The sequence below is a fragment of the Mercenaria mercenaria genome, chromosome 15 (genome assembly GCF_021730395.1).
Source record: "Mercenaria mercenaria strain notata chromosome 15, MADL_Memer_1, whole genome shotgun sequence".
Classification (NCBI taxonomy): Eukaryota; Metazoa; Mollusca; class Bivalvia; order Venerida; family Veneridae; genus Mercenaria; species Mercenaria mercenaria.
The window spans coordinates 21,951,266-21,964,676 of record NC_069375.1 but is presented as its reverse complement, the minus strand read 5'-3'; the positions used below and the strand labels follow the sequence as shown (position 1 = coordinate 21,964,676).

Sequence of the window (13,411 nt, the reverse complement as noted above, 5' to 3'; positions counted from 1 at the left end):
TGCTGTTGGGTTTTAGGTTCATGCGTCGATAATTTCGTGTCTACATTATAACTAAATAAAAAAGAGATCAGCAGTCAATTTTTCAAAATTTGGTAATCCATATGCCACGTCTGGATCGACACAACTATTCAACACATTACAGCATTTCTGGTCTGAAACGCTATTTGGAGAGAGACTTATGGTTTAGGCAGATGTAGGTTAAGCTAAAAGACAGTTTGATGTCCATGGTATTGAGTGTACGGCAGGATGGTTCTGAATATTGAAATTAGAATTGTCACTGTAAACTCTGAATGTGTTTAGTTTTTTAAATGAAATAAAATATCAAACACATACTAATCTACTAAAGGGTGACTGCAAATTAATTTCGTAATAATTCGTTTTAAATATGACAATAATAATAACCAATCCACAATAGAATATCAAACTTTTTTCATGGTGTTAAGTCCTCAACTCCTCCCACAGTTTCTGTCCAATTCAAACATAAAGTAGGCTTGAACATTTCGCTAGAGATTTATGTCCGATTTTTGTCATGCTCTTTTTAGCTTTGAAATATAACTTTTAAGCATTTTCAGGGGATACGTGTCGCACATTAACATTCAGGTTTCGAGAAAAAAATGAAAACTTATAAAAATGCATTAATGACTAAGATCAAAATAAAAAATATATTACAGGAGTTGGAAAAGTTGGCAGATAAATGAGCAGTTGTTTTGATCAGACCAAAGAATGAATGCAGAAAGTTCTAACTAAAGCTAAAATCTAAAGAAATGTGGCATGTGTGGAGAATACAATCTAAAGCAATCTGGTCTGTGTTTGTGTGGCAATCTGTAACTTGGGAGAATGCAATCTAAGTGATTTGGAATTTGTGGAGAATAAAATCTAAATCGATCTGGTATATAAGTGTGGCGAATACAATCTAAATCGATCTGGTATATAAGTATGGAGAATACAATCTAAATCGATCTGGTATATAAATGTGGAGAATACAATCCAAAGCAATAAGATAAATTTGAGAATACAATAAAGACAAATTTCATGTGAGAACCAAAATGCAAAATGCCCTTTTTCCGTTATTCCAAGCCCCTTAGCTGGTATTTCAGCTCTTGCCAATAATCAGTGTTAGTTGCAAAAGATTTTTGCTGCATTATAATACCCCAGCAATTAAACATTAAAAATCACCAAAAGAAAAAAGCCTAACAACTGTTGTAACTAAATAATAAACGCTTGCACGTAATGACCCTCACTGTCTGAAACAGCCAGGTGCTTTCTCGTTCAACCGGGCATTGTGAACTTTTGTACTAGTTTTCTAAAACTAAGACTGTTTCTGAAAAATTTCTTTTCTAGAAAATTAAGAATAGGTATATAATTGTGCTTGCACATCAAAATATTTCACAGTAAATGATTACTATTTCCTATAAATAAGCAACATGTTATCTCAGTACTTTCAAATAAAAATTTATGTGTTAAAATCTTCAGTAACGTGCCTATTTATATTTTAATACGGTATACATACTAAAATCTTAAAAGAATGTAAAGAAAGTATATCGGCAATTCTCACTATAATTTTAAAAAGTCTCTTGTGGAAGGCAAAATCCCTCTAGATTGGAAACATACAAAAGTGTGCCCTGTTTTAAATAGGGAGATAAACATGATGCCATTAACTACAGACCAATTTCTTTAACTTGCGATTGTTGTAAAATACTTGAACATGTTATCTCTAGCAATGTAATGTCTATTTTGAAAAGTAACAACATCCTATATTTGCAACATGGCTTTCGATCAGCACATTCTTGTGAAACTCAGCTCATTTCTTTCATCCAAAACATTAATAAGTCTTATAACAACAACATCCAGACGGATACATAGTATATCATAATGGATTTTGCCAAAACATTCGACAGAGTGACACATAAACACCTACTGTATGAATTAAAATACTATGGAATAACTTGTAACGCTTTCAACTGGATTTCTGATTTTCTAGAGGATAGAAAACAGACAGTAGTCCCGGAAGGTGAAATGTCAAAGAATGTCTCTGTAACCTCTGGTGTACCCCAGGGCACAGTTCTGGGTCATATCCTCTTCTTTACCTACATCAATTATTTTGCGGCAATGTTAAACACAGAACTTTAAGACTCTTTGCTGCATAGTTTATAAAGAAACGAAAACCTTAAATGACTCTAAACGTCTTCAGTCTGACCTGGAAGCTGCTGGAAAATGGGAACAGGATTGGTGGATGTATTTCCATCCTGATGAATGTAACATCTTTAGTATTACACAGAAAAAGAACCCCATCCAGTTTAATTATAAACTTCGCAATCATACTTTAGAAAAAGTTCAGTCATCAAAGTATCTAGGTGTAACACTTCAGAACAACTTGAAATGGGATAAGCACATAAACTCGATAACTAACAGAGCAAACCATTTTTTTGGTTTTCTGCGTAGAAATTTAAAAATTATCTCTATTAAAAAGTGAAAGAACATGCATTTAAAGCTATAGTAAGACCATAGTTAGAATATTCATGTACTATCTGGCACCCACATACTGAAAATGTTCAGAGAAGGGCTGCTATATTTGTTCTAAATCGCTATCGTTATACAAGCTCAGTATCTGATATGTTAACAAATTTAAATTGGCCATCCTTAGAGGTAAAAAGAGCTATAGCTCGTTTAATAATGTTCTTTAAGATTGTCCCTCATGTAGTAGCTACATATCCGGAAAAGAATTTATTAATTCCAGCTGATTTAAGAATAAGGCATGGGCGTGGTAACATATACAGCTTTAGACATATTGGCACAGCCAAAGATTCTTACAAATATTCATTTTTTCCCTACAACAATAGGTCAGTGGAATATAGCAGCCACAGTCGACTCTTTCTTTAAACAACTACCAGTGTATAAAGTTTTAATAATGTAAATTTTGGAATGTTTTATCGTTTGGCACTTCTACAAAATTGATATGTAAAAAACACCATGAAATTCTATTCAGCACCTACACATAATCTTCAAACGCATGAAGGAATGTAGAAACTGGAAAAAAGATGTAATGTGTATAGTTATTGTTATTATTATTATTAGTATTATTATACCAGATTTATACAGCGCCCTTTTCATGATAAACACGTTCAAAGGCGCTTTACATTTAGCAAACGCAGCCACACGGCGCGAAATTCATCATCTACTAGTACAGACACAGAGCGATCTGACCAGCAGGACAGAGTGAGATAAAGCCCCCAGAACAGATAGAGAGAGATCCTTTTTAGATACAGACTTGTCCGGCTATCTCAGCCTAGCTCTTTGCGAATAGACAGTCTGGTTCTGTATAACACCGATACACGCGAAGCCATCTTTCCTAGGAAGAACCAGTACAGGCCTCTAAGTTAGGTGGGAGACACTCAAGAGCATCTCAGAAATTTCCAGTGTCTGGACCGGGATTCGAACCCCGGACCTCTTGATTGACAGTCAAGTGTGTTACCACTAGACTACCGGCCCACCTACAATAAAATACAATTGTCTTTGTGCTCCTTTTCACTTGTCATATAGTTAGACAATATGCATTAAATTTGGAAACAACATATCGCTGCAAGTGAAAATTTTCCAAATTTAGGCTCGGATCAATGAAAATGCTCAGAATTATGAGAAAAAAATGCATATATTGGGACTGGCAACGCTTTGATCAAGCCTAAGATTATTGACATACACATAGATATAATTTAAGGGATCATAGCTAACAAATATTGATAATCACGTGAAAACAACTATGTCGAAAATCTTGGACTTAGAGACAGTTCAGTTTTTCATGTCATGTCCCGTAATTTCCTGTGAGAATTGAATGCAATACTATACAGCATACAGGAAGTAACGGAGACAATTAAATCAGGCCTAAAATTATTTACTTACACACAGATTTAAGGGGTCATAACCAACAAATATCGAAGTTTTGAAACAGTTTGTTATACATTTCAGACAAGCGAAGACTGTGAAACCGAGAGTCCTGGGATAAATATTCGTGCAGTAAATTTGGATTAGATTTTAGATTTTTATTGAAAGCCTTGGCCTCTTAGAGACATCGGGCCAAAATAACATAACCATTAATACAAATAGCAAGACATGTCAAACTAAGAGATAATGAACAATCAATTTATAGGAATGAAAGTACAGTGCATATACAGTATACATAGACACCTGAGCCAACTTACCAATTTTAGAGCTGAATACAGACATATATATAGTAGAAAAGAGCTCATTAGATTTTTTCATAATGTGTTTACAAAAGACCGCTAGCTTTACAAGTGTGTTTCTTTCAGTATTATTCATATTTTAGATGTCATTTGAGATGGTTTAATTTATTACTATATTAGGGTTGTGACGTCCTTCCAAGGAAGTGAGTATGTCGATAACATTATCCGGATCTTTCCTGCCTACAGACACCGTACGTGGCTGGCTGAATTCTTACTTAATCATTTTTAGCCTAATTGCTGATGGTCCGGGTGCTAAGGGACATATTTTTACCGTTTTCATACTTTTCGCCGAAGGTATTTTGAACATAATATTTCACAGTTGTAAACTTCGGAACTGAAGTTGAATGTTTTTCTTTTGGCAATTTTATAGCTGATTGATGGGCCACTAGCTACAGTTTCGCTCCATAATTTTGAAATGTACTTTTTGTTTAGATTATGTGAAACAAATACAATATAGATGGATTGCGAAAAATAGGTCTATAAAGAAAGTACTGAAGGGACTGAATTTTACATGAAACAAAGAAATGACAATGTTTTCATGTTCAGATCTGTTATAAGACAGGGTTGGCCGGTATCTCCCAGGGGCGGGAATTCCCGGCGGTATTTACCTGGAATTCACGTCCTGGAAAATACTCGTAAAATTGCAAAAAGTGGGAAATACTGGGAAATAGTGGAAACTATTGCAAAAATGACTCCAATTTGAAAAGAAAATGCTGTTTATTGTTACAAAAAGAACAAATATCTGAGTGATAATTAACATTTAAATTTAACACCTGCATAAGAAAAATACTATACAAGTACAGCACATATATATAACATAACGGACTCAATATTACGATTGATTGCGGTATTGCATCCATCAACTTTTCCAGTTTATTTTTGATTGTGGTTCAATACCGACTTTGTGGAGGAAAGCAATAATCTGTCCTATGTTGAAAGATCCTAGCTCAGCTAAACGCGTGCCTATAAATTATCGAGGAATAAGCCTATTATCCTGCATAAGTGAACTATATAGTTCGTTTATTAGCAAAAGATTGTCCTCATACTTAGAAGGAAATGAACTCCTAGCGGATGAACAGAATGGATTTTGCGCAAATAGATCATGCGAAGAACATATATTTACATTAAATAGCATGGTGAGGAACAATCAAAACGTCTATACGTCATTTATTGACTGAGAAAATGTTTTGATTTTATTGACAGGGAAATGTTACTGTATAAACTTTTGTTGAACAAAATCGATGGCAAACTTTACAAGTCTATAAAGAACATATATACACAAGTTCAGTAACTAGTATTCGTATAAACAACACACTAACTGACTGGTTTGATTGCAGGACAGGCGTAAAGCAAGGTTGTAACCTTTCTCCTACACTGTTTTCTGTCTTTGCAAACGACTTAGTTCAAGAAATTAACAACCTTGACTGTGGTATTGTTGTAGATGACACTTAAGTCTCAATGTTGATGTATGCTGACGATATTGTCTTTGTTACAGACTCTGAAGAGAAATTATAGAAAATGCTAGACGTATTACATACTTGGTGTAGACAATGGAGGGTGCTCATTAATACTGAGAAATCTAAGTGCATGCACTTCTGTCGGGGTCGAACACAGTGTACTCAGCATCAATTTACAATAGGTAGCAATGTCTTAGAAATAGTGGCGCAATACAAGTACTTAGGCGTGATTTTTAACGAGAAAAATAGCTTCTCTATGAATTGTGAAGCACTTGCTAAGGGAGCAGGAAGGGCCTTAGGTAAATTGATAAGTAAAATACACCAATATAAAGACTTTGGATTCCATGCCTTTGAAAAACTTTATGATGGTTGTGTCAATCCTATCCTTGATTACGGTTCCTTTACATGGGGATTCAAATCATTCCAATGTATTGACAAGTCGAAAGATTTCCTGCGGCCAGAAGTTATACAGACCAGAAATAGAAATTGTTATCGATGTTTGTGTGATCACAGACTAAAAGTAACTTATGGGTGAATAGCGAGCTTTCTTTTTTTTTTTTTTTCATACCATTACGCTTTAATGTAGAAAATATTACTCCATTCTACATGTTTTACAAGTGGATCTATGAAATATGTATTTCCAAAGAAGTATGAAATACACGGAATCGCAACAGGAGATAATCTATTTTTAATCTAATCTAAATTTATTTTTTATAGCTCTTTGGTATTTCTTAATTCTGAAAGTCATTGTTTTTAGCAAAAATAACTATATTTCCCTTTCATGTATAACATAGCTTTTAGCTCAATTGGTCACATTCCTTGACTATTGAAACACTTTACTAGAGCTATCACAAATGTGATTCATGCCTTAAAAAATTCACCCGGACGACGTTGACATATAGAGCAAAACAACACAGAACCATTATCCAGGAAATTAAAGAGCATTTAAAAAGTCTCTTATGCACAATTAAGTATCAGTATTGATCATTGCTGAAAGTTTGAATAAATTATATAAAATAATGAATGAGGAATATAGATCACAAGCATTTCTCTATATATCATATAGCTTGCCAGCTATATTGCGAAAACGGCGTTCCATAAATGCGAAAACCCAATCACATATCGGTAAAAAATCACGTGATATTCCCCATGTGCTACACAACTTGTTGCATTCCAATATACCTGCGGCCTGAAGGAGGCCGCAGGTAATAATGTCCAACACAGAGCATTACGTTATATTCTAGGAGTTCATAGATTTGCCCCAGTACTTGCCTAAAGACATTGCTGTGTTTATACCCTAGGAAATCAGCAAAATTTGTAATGAGATCATATTTGCATAGACGAACTTATATGTACAATTCGTAAAAGTATTCAATTATCTCCTTACTTTAATGTCAAACATAGGTCCTTATATATAACCATGTATTTCCTTTGCCATATAGAATATCGTGTTCAAAATGTTTTTATATTTATGCACATATGTAATTGATTGTTAATTATATTTATATGTACCATTATGTCTGAAACTGTTTAATGTTGCAACTTCTTACTATAAGGTGACCTATAGGTCCACTGGGCCGGGTGCTATTATGCTTCTTTTTTGCAATTTGTAATTGTATACGTTTACGCACATGTCACTATAATAAAATCATTCTTACTTTTACTCTTAATTACATAGTTCAACCATCATAAGACTCACTGATATCTAAAAACATTCGTGCAGAACCTATTTGTTGCACTTTTACCTCTATCAACTGACAAAATTATGTCTGAATTAAAACTGTGTATTTGAATTTCATAAGATGTATAAGACATACATGTAACTGAATAAATGTTAGGGCTGAATTTCATGTTTTCTTGAATTGATTTCATCTTTCGGTTAAAATGGCCATAATAATGTAATATTTATTTTGGGTCAACACAACTAGAACTGATGAACATAAGCACTTAAACGCTTTCACAACCGACCGTGATAAATAGTAGTAAACAGTATTAATATAAAAAGTATAATAAGCTTTAAAAGAAAAGAAGTGTAAGAATGATCTGAGTTATAATAGCAGTCAGCTGACACAATTTTCAGACACATTATGCTATATTCAAATGCCAATAAAATATGTATAGATGTCAACAATGGGCTGATAAGACATTTATTATACCTAGTTGAAAGTTTTTAGGGAAAAAAAAGAGTTTTGTTATGAATTACTGAAGTAATACAAACAGGTGCTATTAAATTGTTTGTAACATGTGATATGGTCAACCAGGCAGTACCAGATGCAATGCATTGTGTATTATTGTTACTGATCCCTACCAGCTTATTAGTGTATTATGTCATTGACTTCTCACTTTAATGTTTTTAACACAAAGAATTATAAAATTAATACAGAGTATATAGCTTATTTAAAGGATAAAACGTGTTTGTCTGAATAATATTTCCCAGTAACTCCCGGGAATTCCCTGTATTTCCCGCCGTCCTGGTAAATATGAGTATTTCCCACTTTAATGCCAACCCTGTTATAAGATACTTTAATGCACTTGCACATTGTCATTTAAACTTTGTACTTTTCGAACATTTAGAGTACATTTATTTTGGCTCCGTGTTCGACTAACATTTAGACTTACACTAGTCTTCATAACAAAATTAATATACATCTAACCAATATTCCATTAGTATTATTATACTATAAAAATCATAGCAAAGTAAGTATATCTATCCTAGGTTTTAGACAGACTGAGGAATACGGGCACAGGCCTATTCAATATCACAGCATGATTTATTTTTTTAATTTCGAATCATTTCGTGAAAGACGATAATTTTCTTGACAATTTGTTAATATGGTGTTTTATTTACTATTTTACTTATATTCAGTTGAGCCCGACTGAAAGATTTCGAAGCGATTTTTCTTTATTTCAGCTGTTGCTTGTCTGAGAGTAGCATTATTTAAATGAATTTATATGATAAACTTCAGGTATGTAGTGTTGTGTTATACATTTTAGCTCGGCATTTCAAAGAGTGTCGACTACTGTAAGTACAGTGTTACATGTAAAAAAGTTAAATTAAGCAGCTGCATAAAAGTAAATTACAAAAGGCTTTGTCATTGGTCTGTAGGCAGGAAAGACTGCAAAAAATATATCCGGATAATGTTATCGACATACCCCTCCTTGAAAGGACGTCTCAACACTGGTACAACGATAGTAATAAATTAAACCATCTCAAATGACATCTAAAATATGGCAATCATACTTCACAATAAAGGTACCAGAAGCATATGTCTTACTCAAATCGAAGTCACTTCTTTGCCAAAATTTGATGCCAATAATCTGTAAAGATTCAATATTTTGATATTCAAAAATCCCATTTTTGGTGTTACGCTGATCCTTCATTCCCATATCTCGGTGTTACCTCATAAAAAGTGCATGGAACACATTTTATCTATTCCCTTTCATTATTAAATGTCACAAGTCGTTCGACTCATGTAATTAGCCACCAGACTGCCTATTAAATGAGTTCAAATATGCATTACTGTATCAATGAAGGCCGACGAAACACAAAATTCGCCTTCAAAACGGTTCCCGGATCGTCATTTTCACGAATGATCTTGAAAAGCAATGATTTTCTGGAGCATTTACTTATTGCCGATTATAACACAATGTTCTCTCAGCCGTATGCAAATCAAATCAAATCAAATCAATATTTATTTATTGCCGGTAGATGAAATAACATTATAAAACATAAGCTATGTATAGCTTTTGACCGACATATTCATACATAGAAATCAACATGTTAAATTACACATTTTACATATATAAAATCTATCATAATTGATATAAATTAAGAGCTGAAAGACAGTACATCTCGAAAGACAAAGATAATAAGCACTGAAGAGTACTATTTGTTTAAGAGTATGGAAATAAAATTTCTAATTCATTGGTTAAGTAAATAAATAAAATATACTGTATCTATATAATAAAGTACTAATCTGAATAATAAATAACTAAACTCAAAATATCTAATCACATGCACATGCAATGACAGAAATGGATAAAAAGCTTAAAATAAAGTACAAGCTGTTTGCAACTAAGGACATAAAGCATACACAACAAAACAGCCTAAAAGCACATAATAATTCAATATAAGAGAACAGATAAACATCAAAAGACTAGAAATTAAGACTCAGACATAGTTAAAAATAATAAATAAAGCAGACTAACACAAGCTAAGGCAAAATGAACATGAGCAGCTCCCTCCGTTCCATGCACCAATCAAATTTTTAAAGTTATTGTAATTGACCTCATCCCTAAGGTGTTGTGGCAATGAGTTCCAGAGTTTAGGTGCATAGGACCGGAAAGAGTTGCTACCATAACTGGTTGTTCTTACCTGAGGAATATTAGCTACATTTGTGTACCTAAAATTGAAAGAGTGAGTTTTAATATTAACCAAGTCATGTAAATAGGTCGGTCCTTCTTTATGAATAATTTTGTGAATTTCTAGTGCCATGGTTCTAATTCTTCTTAATTTTAACGTTGGAAGTTTGGATTTGGTTAGAAGTAAATCATAATCTGATAGATAGTCATCATAGATGAAGCGCAGTGCTCTTTCCTGGATCTTTTCTAGTTTTTTAGTGTATACTTCACCACAAAAAATGCCAAGTAAGGGGGCAATAGTTAAAATTTGATAAAATGAAAGAGTAATAGATATTTAATTTGCCTAGTTTACATAAGTGTTTCCCAATTCTCTTTAAAACATTTAACTGCCTTGAAGCCTTTTTACAGATGTTAGAGATGTGGGTGTCAAATTTTAGTTTGAAGTCAAAAGTTACACCTAAAAGTTTAACATCGTCATCACAGGAAATGGTACTTCCATTTAAGTTAAAAGTTATGTTTTGATCTCTTGTTTTTTTTTACCAATGGCAATTGCCTGAAATTTATCTGGATTGGCTTTCATATGGTTGTCTGAGAACCATTTTATTAAAGATTGACTATCTGACTCCAAAGAGTTAACAAAGTTTTCTATATTTGTGTCACTGCAGGAAAGGGTGTTATCATCCGCATAATTATACAAGTCACACTTATGGACGAAATAAAAAATGTCATTGATGAAAATATTAAAAAGTACGGGACCTAGAATGGAACCTTGAGGAACACCTTTATAAATATGTTTGAAAGTACTTAGATGTAAACCAAGTTTGACACATTGTTTTCTGTTACTAAGATAGTTTGATAGCAAACCTAGTGCTTCATCCGAGACACCATAACAGCTAAGTTTCATGAGTAAAAGTTCATGGGGGAGGCAGTCAAAGGCTTTTGATAGGTCCATTAAAATTGCAGCAACATACTTATTATCATCTAGAGATCTTTTCCAGTCCTCAGTTATTTTAAGGAGGGTACTTTGACATCCATAACCTGGCCTAAAAGCAGATAGGTATGAATTAAAATGTCTGTTAAAAAATTCCATTAGCTGGGTATTAATTGACCTTTCAAAGATTTTGGACATAATTGGTAGTATACTAACAGCCCTATAGTTGCCTTTATCAAGTGTACTATTTTTCTTGGGAACAGGGGCAACCTGAGCTATTTTTAAGCAATCAGGAAATGCTGAAGTTTGGAAACTTAAGTTTACCATATTTATAATGGGGTCTACAACCGAAGATTTGGAGTATTTTAGAAGTTTAGCAGATATGCCATCATGCCCAGTAGCCTTTTTTGAAGACAGTTGGTCAATTTGCTTACTAATAAAAGAATTACTGATAGGCATAAAAGAAAATGTTTTATCTGACTTTACATTCTGACGAATTGAATTTAAACTAGGGTGATTATCACTAACTGGAATTGAGTTCTTACCTATGTCATTAGCCACATTGACAAAGAAATCGTTGAAAATATCACAGACCTGGGTTTGATCGTTTATTAGTATATTATTTTCACAGAGAATTGTATCCTTTTTTGCATTTGTACCTTTGTTTGTTAGAAATGGTTTGACAGTGGGCCAGAAAGACTTATTTTTGCATCCACCGACACACCTTTCTAAGAAATATCTATTAATTGATTTTCTTTTAATGCTAGTTACCAGATTCCTTTGTTTTCGATACTTTTCCCAGTTTTTGGTCGTTTTATACTTATTAAATATATTTTGCAGCATGCGTTTTTTTATAAATTGCCTGTTTCAGTAATTTATTCATATATGGCACTGACTGATTCAATTGTTTCCATACTGATTAGTACAAAAGATAGTGGCCTGTTTACTTACCGTGTGCACTTTTTGCGGTGATTTGCGCCATTTATTTACACGTTCTAGTGTTACATTTTGCGCGACTGGTCTGTTATTTGCGCATGTTGGTGTTACTGGATATACACGGTGTATAAAGGTAGATTTGGGTAAATTTTAATTTACAATATAGACGCTTGTTTTTTCTTTCTTGCTGCAAAAAGCGCCTGTTCGCATAGAAGAACACTTGGCAAGATGGCGTCTACCGCATTGAATGATGAGATTCAATATGTTTCATACTACAATATTCGACATATACTGCTTCATGGTTATGTCGGTCCATTCGTTACATTATATATTGTTTGGTTCTACAACTGGACCATTGTTTATGGACTTGAGGAATATTTTGAAGCCGGACTTATCGTTTTAGCTGGCATCGGCTTAATTCAGATTTTGACGTCGCTGTTTTGCTTGTGGTCTGTTGACGTGAGATGCCTATTCACTTGTTCAAAAGTAAGACTCTTCCCATGGTATGAAATTAGGTGCTATCTATGACCTTAACATATCATTTTCAATATATACAATTCAGTACAATAGTTCTTAGTTGTGACGGTGATCAACAGGCTGGTCACATTCACGACATTGACCAATTGGCCAGTCAAGCCATTATTGCCTGATTGGGCTTAAATTTATCAAAAGAAATGGGAAATTGAAGGTCCGCGGGTCAAGCTGATGGACAGGGCATTTTTTGTGTGGGTCAAACACAAGTTTTTTCTATTTTCGCTGGTCAAAACCTGGAACCTTTTGTCTACCGAACACCCTGAGCAATATGAATATTACATTACTTTATTTTCTGTGATAAAGATCAATTTATTAGACAATTAAAGGAAATGGCTAGATTCGGAAGTGTCCAGTCCTTGAATACTGACATCCTCAACCTCAATTACAAATACATAATGGATACTAATGAAATAAATTCATTTTTCCACCTGTTTTATTAAGTGGTGAGGGTTATAGGAATGGTCTCTGTCCATGCTTCCGTCTTCCTCCTTCTGTAACATTTTGTGTCTGCTCTGTATCTTCTAAACCCCTTGAAGGTTTTTCATGAAACTTGGGTCAAATGATCATCTCATCAAGATGGTGTGCAGAACTCATGAGTCAGCCATGTCGGCACAATGTCCAGGTTACAACTCGAGGTCAAGGCATTTTGTCTGCTCTGTATCTCCTAAACCCCTTGAAGGATTTTCATGAAACTTGGGTCAAATAATCATCTCATCAAGATGATGTTCAGAAGTCAGCCATGTCAGGTCAAGGTCACAACTCAAGGTCAAAGGTGTGAGCCTTGGATTATGTGTCTGCTCTGTATCTCCTAAACCCTTGAAAGTTTTTCATGAAACTTGGGTCAAATGATCACCTCATCAAGACAATGTGCAAAACTCATGAGTCAGCAATGTTGATTTAAGGTCAAGGTCACAACTCAAGGGCAAAGGTTTGAGCCTTGCATTTTGTGTCTG

At 33.9% G+C, this 13,411-nt stretch overlaps 1 protein-coding gene across 1 annotated transcript in view; it reads left to right on the top strand.

Annotated features, from left to right (window-relative positions):
* The first annotated feature begins 12,133 nt into the window (after positions 1-12,133).
* The window catches only part of LOC123548109 (endoplasmic reticulum transmembrane helix translocase-like), a 35,259-nt gene continuing 33,981 nt past the window's right edge, over positions 12,134-13,411 (top strand). Inside the window, exon 1 of the mRNA XM_053524764.1 lies at positions 12,134-12,410. Within this exon, the coding sequence (XP_053380739.1) occupies positions 12,153-12,410 (258 nt within the window). The 5' untranslated portion in view covers positions 12,134-12,152. The remainder of the gene's footprint in view (positions 12,411-13,411) is intronic.